Source organism: Barbus barbus (genome assembly GCF_936440315.1).
Source record: "Barbus barbus genome assembly, chromosome: 2".
In the NCBI taxonomy this organism is placed as follows: domain Eukaryota; kingdom Metazoa; phylum Chordata; class Actinopteri; order Cypriniformes; family Cyprinidae; genus Barbus; species Barbus barbus.
Genome location: NC_136730.1, coordinates 30,576,053 through 30,586,343, shown reverse-complemented (window position 1 = coordinate 30,586,343; position 10,291 = coordinate 30,576,053). Strand labels below are relative to the sequence as shown.

The following is a 10,291-nucleotide window of genomic DNA, read 5'->3' as shown; positions in this document are numbered from 1 at the left end:
TTTTCTCCAGGGAAACATTCACGCTTTAGTCTTGTTACAGAGCCTCATACAAGTCATAAAGCTAAATGCAAGTCATGCATAAATGACAACATCCAGCACCGAAGAATAGCTTAGAATCTTTAATCATTCATCATCACAAAGTGTCTAAGAAAGGTTCAAATAAAGGTATGCCTTTTACTTTCTATTTCACAGGGAGTCATAATAACCATATTTGGTTTATTTGTTGAATTTTTAAAGTATTACTCTTAGTTTGCTTGAATATCCCATACCGTTCAAGCTTGATTGTATATTTGAGCAGGATAATATAATAGGAAAGTCTCAGATGGCATACCATCTTATATCTGGTATGTTGTACCTGCCTAACAATATACCTTTTATTGTACCTCAGAGGGCATTGTTGTTTAGATCAATTGGGACAGAGCCTAGATTGTACCGAGTAACTATATTGAACCCCTGGGTTTTACCATGATTGACTGTAATCAAGAGAAACTAAACCCAAGCATTAAGGCCTGGATGCCCTCATGAACTGAAATTCCGTGAACTCTACATTCTGTGAACTACTAACATCATTTTATTGTCTTGGCAGAAAGCATTCAGGATAAATATCACTATTATTCCTAAAGGCAATGAAACTACAGGGTCTTTAAATTAGTAATTTTCTAGTTCATTGACTTCTGATGTGCATCTGTAGCCAGTGATTCACTTTTTGCAATTTTGCACTTTATGCTTCTCATGTTCGATAGACTAAATTATTGCATATATTGCGGCAAATCGATTTGTGATTGGGGGGGGGGGGGGGGGGGGGGTGCATGTTCCAATCTAGTTCACAGTGAGAATACGAATTACATTGCCCATAATGCATTTAGCTTGCCAATTTGTATAGCCCCCGTCACTGTCTGAAGAGAAACACCTCTGCTGGCTGAACATCCTTGTCTAAGGTGTGTGTGTGTGTGTGTGTAGCTATATGCATATATATATATTAGAAAATTGTCATAATATCGAGGTATATAATTAAGTACACTGGAACTCACGTAACCACTAAAAAAAATAAACAAATATCTTATACAAATGTGTACATCTCTTAAATTTATATGTGGGTGAAGACATATACTATCATTGAGTCAATATGGAAGAATCCATTCCATTGTCATCCTCAATTTATAATCCAGCTGCTTGTGTTCAGTTTGAATATTTGCTGAAATAACTGTTTAAATGCTACTTTCCAAGCCATTTCAGAACTGGTAAATACTGATACTAATATATATATTTTTTCATTTTTGTTTGTTAGTGGTGTATTAAACCGATGCATAATTCATGAGGACAATAAGATGAAGAATATCCATGTTTATTGATAACACAAGACAAGCATTAAAAATATTAATGAATAAACACATTAAACTCATGCTTTGCTGTTGCTTGTCATGCTGCATTTTGATGAATGCTTATCACAGACCTTGCACAAGTGATTCAGAAAACAGATTTCCACCTATACTGCCTCTTTCAGGTGCGTGACTTTACAGCTTCAGGAAAGGATTATGGATTTGCTGCTTTTTTAATGACTCAGATGCATTTTAAGAGAAATGAGTTACAGTTAGATCCTCTGACACATTCACACAATTTCCCAAAGCGTGGACCCAGTCTCATGGCGCAGCGGGACCCCATGGTGCACTGAAGAGAGAGAGAGAAAGAAAGAAAGATCAGATGTGAAGATCATAATCAAGTTTCTTTTGAAGCAAACTTTTAATACCATCTAATATGACGAAAATGAGGATATCAAAGAGATGGAGCGAAATGTACCTGTGGAATGCTACGCTTTTCTGAAGATGGCAAATGAGGCTGATATCTTCCCAGAAGTGCTGTCATAGCCTCGACCTGTGCAAAAACATAAGTAGGCTATCCATAAGCAACTGAATATGAAACATTTTTATATTTATGAATAAAAATATATTAACATATAGCCTAAATGTAAACACAAACAAGTTCAGTGTTTGTTTTACAGATAATTGGCCACACTTTTCATATAAAAATATAGGCACGCTACAAAGAAAAATAAACAAATATAAAAAGATGTTTTATTTGGTAGCCTACTCACCAATTCGTTCTCCATTTCCTGCTGGGACAGCTGTGTGTCATCTGTGAATTCTTGGGAAGTTTGTCCAGAGCACATGACGGTAAAGAGCCCGACTATGATCAGCCCGGTCAGGATCTCGGAGCTCTTCATGGTCCTGAGTCAGTCAGCTGCCGGGTCACAGTCACAGCACACTGAGGTGTGGAGGAGGGTGGGGTAATTTAGTAAACACGGACTACTTAACAGTTCACTGGCTCTTTTATAAACTGATAGGCCCCGCCCTGACTTCGGTTAAAGGATTATATCGGGTCAGCTATTGGGTAAAGGATAGTCTATTTATTTTGTTGACGCTGAGACTGGAGCACAAACAAGCAGGTTATTGCATGTTCAATAGGTAATTCTCATGCATGCGCTCATATACTGTACCTTTGCTGGTGCACTGCAGCTGTTACATATACTAACATAAATAGAATAGAATAGAATAGAATAGAATAGAATAGAATAGAATAGAATAGAATAGAATAGAATAGCAATATAACATTTAATGTATTAGGCTATATAAGGAAAGGGAGGGGTGAAGCAGTATTCCCATTTTGACATTTAGCCTATATTGACACGACTTACCCTATCTGGTACAATAGCCTATCGTGATTTAGCCTATTCATTGAAGAAGCTTACACTGGTGCGGATGGTCTTGAAGCATCATGGAGACGTTGCCACAGTTCTTCTGGATTTAGTCTGTCTCAGTTTATTTGTTTCTTCATGTCATTCCAGACAGACTGGATGATGATCAGATCAGATCTCTGGCTGTTGTCAGACTCCTTGTGCAAACACAATCTCACTGGATTATTATAAATAATGGCAAAATGGATGTTTGGAAATGTAAACTGATATTTCCTACTGACACACTACAGCAAAGATAGAAATAACTGACTTAAAACCATTTTTTTTAGCTAGTGAAAATAGTAGTGTTCTAATCATTTTGTCCAACACGGTATAGGCTACTTTTATAGGCTAAACAGTCTAAACGGTATATATTTCCTCTTGTTTAATATTTGTTTATTAATTATTTATTTAGTCATTTAGCAGACGCTTTTATCCAAAGCGACTTACAAATGAGGACATAAGAAGCAATCAAAACCAACAAAAGAGCGACAACGATTTATTAACAGAAGTAGTGTCAATAAAATATAACACAATTAATTGTATATTCATTTTGTGTTTAAAAAAGTTACAATTCAGTAAAATCACATTTAAATATAATGTAATTTATATTCTGTACATGTTTACAAATTTTATATAAAAAAAAAAATAAAAAAAAATAAAAATTATTAGTTATCAAAGGCCCCTTGGAGGTTTGCTGAGGCCCCCTGCTGGCAGACCATGACCTATGTGGGCAGTAGAGGGAGCTGCAGTCACAGTTAAAAGTTTTGAACTGATATTCTTGAAATGGGTGTTTCCTGAAACGCATACTTCAGGATTTAGGAAGGAACACGCCCATGACATCAGTGGGTTTTCAAGAAAAAAAGTCGCTGAAACTGTGCAGCGAAGTAAGAAGGGGGCCAGAGGTGCCTTCTCGAAGTCTAAACATAAAGCCTAAAGGACAGAGATCTGCATCGAGGAAATAAGACTTGCAAAACTTTTGAGAAATCATGTCAACTTCTGACGAGACAGACGGTTTCCGTCCTAGATATGGGTGTAAGTATTAATGCGTTTTCTTCTGAAACGTGATGCTCAGTGTGTTACAAGAAAGCTACTCGTTTTCAGTGAATGCAAATGCTTTGATTCAAGGAGAGTGTCATTCAGATTATTTTTTAAGATGTTTTATACAATTGCTCATTCTTTAATGCTCAAGTTTGCATCGGCATGGTTTACAACTTCCGCATTATAATAATGTATGTGTAGGGCACAACCGAGCGGGATCACCTGGACAACTTTTCTGAACGGCCAAGCGTGTTGTTTTTACTGTAATTTTAAATAAAAAGCATCGACATCCTCACTCTTTCTCTGCTGAACCGCAGTACTAATCAAGATTACACGAGCTGAGCATCAAACGACTGCGAGGCCAATATACTGCCTGGATATAGATCTCTAATCTATACAAAACTGTATGAAAAACGGTTTTGTTTAGTAGTAAAATCTAGCCGACAATGAATCTCTCTCTCTCTCTCATCTAGAAGTGTTGTTTTTATTATAAGAAAACCATTCACCATAAACGCTCCAAAGAAGGTCAAACGACACTCTGTTACTAAAAATGCGTCTTTGTATCGCGCGCTACTATTTATCCCTCACTCACCCGATTCGTTAAAAACACTTGGTTGACTGAAACACAGTTTTAAACTGCACAAGTTTTACCAAACTATACAGTCAAAATGATAGTCAAATTTTAATAAGTCACAGACTTTCAACCAGCTTTGAATTGTTGCAATGGTAGTAGTAGTAGGGTAAATGTAGGTAGTATATGTAAATGAAAAATATATTTTTCTCTGTGTTACCTGCACCAGGATATCCCCATTTATTTATCAGCAAAAGCTCTCTTGATGAGGTAAAATGCGTTATGTGGTAGACTTTTGTGAAAACTACAGATTATACTTCCACATGTTTGTGTCCCTGCTCACAGACAGTTCTATGAAGCCTCGTGCATTATGGATGTTGAAGCTTCCCTACCGTTTTGGCAAAAAGAAATGCCATAACCCCTTTTGTGTTTTCTCTATAATGTCGCCAGCGGTGAATTACACCTTCAAGTAATCTCTTCAGATGTCTTTAATTTGGTATGGTTATTATCAGTAACCTTTACACATTCAGATTTATTCCGCCCACTGCCTTTGGTTTTTTGCAGGATTGACTTGTATGAAAAACTGAGCAAACATTGTTTTTGGTAATGTAGGTGTTGTAGTTAATTTTATCTGTTCACAAACTGACACAGTCTAATTCAGTCTAAGAGACTTCAGTGCATGGAAATGAATGAGAATGATTTGTACAGAAACAGATTGTTTCACAAATTAATGCCCTATTTCACTTAGTTTAAAACTAGCTATCACTTATAGGTAGGGTAATGTAGGCTTGAGTCTGTTGACCTCTGAACAACAATCGTTTAGTGGTTGAATCATATAATTTTATTATCTTCTAGACTTTGTTTTTCTCTGTGTGCAATGGAAAAATGACATCAATGGTCTTGTTCATGGGAAACCTTTAGAGAGTTACCTAAAAAATTCAATTCGTAGTATCTAAGGATTGTCCTCCTCATAGTTCAGTTCACGTCTGAACATGCAGGCATTTCATTTGAATTGGGGTTCTTTGCAGCTTGTGGCAGGGCAAATGATTGTTTGAGGTTTCATAATTCAAGACTACAATGCTATGATCTTACTCTCACTTAAACGTTAATATTCACAATTTAAGATCTACTCGCAGACTCAGATGAAATCCAGTGTAAGTGTTAGAGCTTTGCAGCCTGATTTATTTCCTTAATGTTTGTTTTCCAACAGAAGTTTGACTTAGAATTACATCTTGGGTATTATTAGGGTCACATTTGCAAAAGCTACAAAGAAAGTGGACCATAGCAGTTGAGATCATATTTTAATATTCCTGCAAAACTCTTTTTTTCTAATCTTATAATTTAGACAGGGTGTCGCCATATTTATTTTTTTATAGGCATGAAAATGAGGCCGTGAGAGTCAGAAGTACTGTTGTTTAATTATATGAAAATTCTATGTAATGGACCTTTTATACAGCCTATGCTATTGTAAAGACTGTACGTTTGTCCCTCACTGCATCATTTTCATTCAAATAAAAATATGGCAATATGGCATCTACTATGACTTTCAGAGACACATATTTTTCCCAAACGTTCCTCCTTTTTTCTTCTTTCTGAAATATGTGCAGCTATTTACAGTAACAATTAGATTTATCTTCTTTTTCCACATGACATTAAACCCTATTAAATGATTTCAGTATGTGGAATAATCACAGATCTTAAGGTTGCTAGAGGTCAGGAATGCAAGGCATGTTATACATTACAAAGTTTGCATAAACTGCTAAAACGGTTTGTTTAGAGTGTAGCAATTGAATTGCATTTTATTTTAACCATTTGAGTGCCACTATATCTAGTGGGTTTGTACAGTATGTGACAAATATATCTATATATTACTGTTCAAAAGCTTGTGGTTGGTAAGTTTTTGAACAAATATGCATGTTCAAGAAGACTGCCTTTATTTGATAAAAAATGCAGCAAAAAGAGTAATATTTTGAAATGTTATAATTATAGCCATTACTCCAGGCTTCACTGTCACATGATCCTCCAGAAATCATTCTGATATGCTGATTTGCTACTCAAGAAACATTTCTTATTATCAGTGTTGAAAACAGGTGTGATGCTTAATATTTTTAGATTTGTTTTCAGGATTCTTGATGAAAGAAAAGATCAAAAACCTATATTTATTTGAAATAGACATCTTTTGTAACATCATAAATGTCTTTACTGTCACTTTTTGTCTTTGCTGAATGACAACTGTCTTGCTGACTTTTGAATGGTAGTGTATATGTAAGTTTCACATCTCCGTATCTCAAGCTCTCTGAAGTGTGTGTTTTAACCTCATGTCTTGTATATCTGTCCCTCTCATTTTAGCTGTTCTGGATGGCATGGAGCGGCTCACCGCTGAGGAGATGGATGAGCGGCGTCAACAGAACATGGCCTATGAATACCTGTGCCACTTGGAAGAGACTAAACGGTAAGAGACCAATTCTCCCTTTCAGCCCCTCGGCACTTATGTTAATTCATGATGGGTGACACAGAGTGTTTCGCTTAAAATAGCAGTTTAGCTTTCAGTTGGTGGTTGTTTAATGCCTCTGTGATGAATGCCTGTCACATGATTGTGGGTGTCTTCACTGCATGTCCCAGCAAGATCCACAACAGTGAATTTCTATATAACCCAGACTCTTCATGAAGCTCTGAATTACTATTTCAGTATGAGGCTTAAACTCTAAAGAGATGGTTCACCTCATAAATATTGACATCATTTATTCATCCTCATGTCATTCCAAACCTGTATGACTTTCTTTCATTTTTTTCTTGGATCATAAAAGAAGATATTTTGGAGAATATTTCAGCTGTTGTTGTCATACTGTTCAAAAGTTTGAGTTCGGAAAGATTTCTTGTTTTTCAAAGTCTCTAATGCTCACCAGGGCTGCATTTATTTGATTAAAAATACAGTAAGAACAGCAATATTATGAAATATTATTACAATTTAAAATGGCTGTTTTCTATTTTATTGTATTTTAAGATATAATTAATTCCTGTGATGGCAAAGCTGAATTTTAAGCATCATTACTCCAGTCTTCAGTGTCACATCATACTTCAGAAATCAATCTTATATCAATGATTTCCTGCTCAAGAAACATTTCTCATTATTATCAAAGTTGCAATCAGTTGTGCTGCTGTTTATATATTATATATTTTTTGAAAACTGTTATACATTTTACAATTCTTTGATAAATTCAAAAGAACAGCATTTATTTGAAATGGACTTTGGTAACATTTTTTACTGTCACTTTTGAACAGTTTAATGCATGAATAAAAGTACATTTTCTAAAAAAAAAAAAAAAGAAGAAAAAAATCTTACTGACCACAAACTTCTGATTAGTAGCACCAGAAATGCTAATGGATTGTGGGTGATTGTCATGGTTTTTCTTTGCGATTGCTAATGTGTTTTAGTGATTTGAAGCATGTTGCTGCTGTGGTTCCAAGGGCATTCTAGATCATCTCTTGGTCCGGTTTGGTTGCCTTAGAAAAGTAATAATACACCTCTCATTAACAAGTCACACATTTTGAGGAACCACAAAAGATGTGCGAGGACATCACTTGATGTGATACTAAGGGTAGAAGTCGCTACTCTGCTGTATTTATATTTTTTGATCTTTTGGAGGTTATGGAGGCTATAGCCTGTCTGTGCACTCATTACACACACTGACACATCAGTGGTGCAAGAGGAAGTGAGTCAGTCCCTGTTTATTTCAGTATCTCACTCTGTAGCTGTGGTAACATGAGGTTGTCATAGAGACTGGTTCCGGTGTCTGCGTGACATAGTGGGAGAAAAAGAAACTCCACTGTATTTATAGTGGGCAGATAAGTTTAGAATAGTCAAAGTCTTATATTAGCGTTCAGGTGTCCTCATTTGTCCTGCTGTAACATCACATCTTTACCGTATGACTGTACTTGAATAAATCAGCCAAAACACCACCAACACCATTGCTATTCTTGACGCCATCCATCAGGCTTTTGCCTGGAGGACGAGAGAAAGTTTTCTTCTCAGGCCTTGTTGAGCTGACAGTATTTGCCCTCGGGCCTGATTCAGATATGCTGGAATGCTTGGAGTTTGCAGTGATCATGACGTGCAACAGTCTGTGTTTTGATGGGAATTTCACAGGTTTATATGCGGTGTCTGAAATCAAAAGCTTGAGAATTTGTGTTAGTTGTGTTAGAATACCAAATTGCAGATATTTCCAAACAGGCTTTTATCGTTGGTTTATTTCCATATCACTGTCTGCTATAAAGCCTGAAGGCCTGCTCTGTGTGATGATGTGCTCAAGTGAATTGTGTGTGTGTCTCTGAGCTGTGCAATGCAAATTCTGCACCTACAGTATTTTATCCTCTCTATTTCCATCTGTCAACTGTGCCATTTCTTATTTTACACTCTTAAGAAAAATGGTAATCTAAACCAGATTAAGGTACTTTTGCTTGTAACAACAGCAGAACCTTTTTATAAGGTTCCATAGAGAACCATGCGTTGAAAGTGCTATAACTTTAAAAAAACTTAAATAATATTTAATTAGTTTTTAGCCTCTTTATTTGTCTGGGTCCGTTAACACCATATAACCTCTATTAGGGTTATATTAATAAAGCTGGCAGCAAGTTGGCCAATTAGGGACTTTTATTTTGTATTGACATTGTACTAAAAATTAATTATTACATAAAAAAATAATTCCAGTGAAACTCCTTTATTATCTTTCATTCTTCACAGATGATGAGGTTGTGAGATATGGCAGCGTCTATCTGTGTAGAAATAAACATTTTAGTCACAGTGTGTGACAAAGCAATTGTTTACAAAGACAAAACGTAGATATTGTGAATGGTTAGTATGTAAGCCCTTATATATAAATATTCAAATGAAAATGTAAGATAAAATGGGATAGCTTAATATTTTTGTTACTGTTTGTACCATGTTTAGACACAAACCCAAGTAATAATTAAAAACTCTAATCCTAAACCTAAGCCTAGAATGGTTCTTCAGTTGAACTATCAGCCTAATATATGTAAAGAACCTTTAAATAACAATGTTTTTTAAAAGTGTATATGATCTCATCTCGACATTAGAATAATGTGAGCACAGCAGAAGGGGAACTACTGTAAAACTGGGTTAAAATAAGGTCAAGAAGATGCATTAAGGTCCGGGCACAAGGTCACAGCTGTGCAGGTAGAGCTAGTAATGGATTACCCTTGGGAGTCAGCCATTTTTGGTTACCTAGCAGTTCAGATACTTTTTGTTTTGTTTGTTCATTTTACAATTCTGTCTAGTGAAGCGCTCTTGGGGAATGTTGTCTAGCATGACTCTGGTATGCTATCTATTCAAAGTCATGCCCAATCCAACGTCTGCTTGGGTTATCTGATTGAGAATCAACTGTAAATAACCTTGAGTGACAAAACAAAGGTGACTGTAGGTTAAGGTTGCATAATTCATTGAAAAAAAATAAATAATTGAAATCACAGTATGGCAACATTGCACTTGAGCTCAACAAAGCATCTTCTCTATATGAAATCTGTGTCACGAGGTCAACAGGCAATTTGCTGTAGTTTTTCGAAGTGTTATGCAAACCTCTCATTTTGACTGCTGTTAATTGTAGATTTCTGTTCTGTAAATGTGGAGAAGAGATACATGCTGAGGATACAGGGAAAGAGAAGATAACCAGTGGTGTATATTTGTCAGTTGTCCATGAGGTTCACCGCTGCTATTACTGGCATTCGTGGTGAGATGTGTGAATATTTGGTTCAGCCCTTCAGAACTGACCCACCCCTCTCATAACTTTCTGAAGGTGTAGCCTATGTCAGATTCCTCTTATTTTCTTGTGCTAGTATCATGTCTATACAAAGCAGTTCATTTCATGCTCCAGCTCCACTTTTTCTTCAAGAATGTTTTAGATCAGAGATATTAATATTTAGATCTCTTTTAT

General features: G+C 36.0%; 2 protein-coding genes across 2 annotated transcripts in view; one reads left to right on the top strand and one right to left on the bottom strand.

Moving 5' to 3' along the window:
* Window positions 1–1,560: 1,560 nt before the first annotated feature.
* On the bottom strand, window positions 1,561–2,221 carry cartl (cocaine- and amphetamine-regulated transcript-like; the record flags this gene model as incomplete). The annotated part of the gene is made up of 3 exons (XM_079432557.1): window positions 1,561–1,668; window positions 1,798–1,872; window positions 2,093–2,221. 3 exons carry the CDS (start codon window positions 2,219–2,221, stop codon window positions 1,561–1,563), a joined length of 312 nt encoding a protein of 103 aa, XP_079288683.1.
* Window positions 2,222–3,537: 1,316 nt separating this feature from the next.
* The window catches only part of iqgap1 (IQ motif containing GTPase activating protein 1), a 46,870-nt gene continuing 40,116 nt past the window's right edge, over window positions 3,538–10,291 (top strand). Inside the window, exons 1-2 of the mRNA XM_079445893.1 lie at window positions 3,538–3,766; window positions 6,693–6,795. Coding sequence (XP_079302019.1) covers window positions 3,721–3,766; window positions 6,693–6,795 — 149 coding nt within the window. The 5' untranslated portion in view covers window positions 3,538–3,720. The remainder of the gene's footprint in view (window positions 3,767–6,692; window positions 6,796–10,291) is intronic.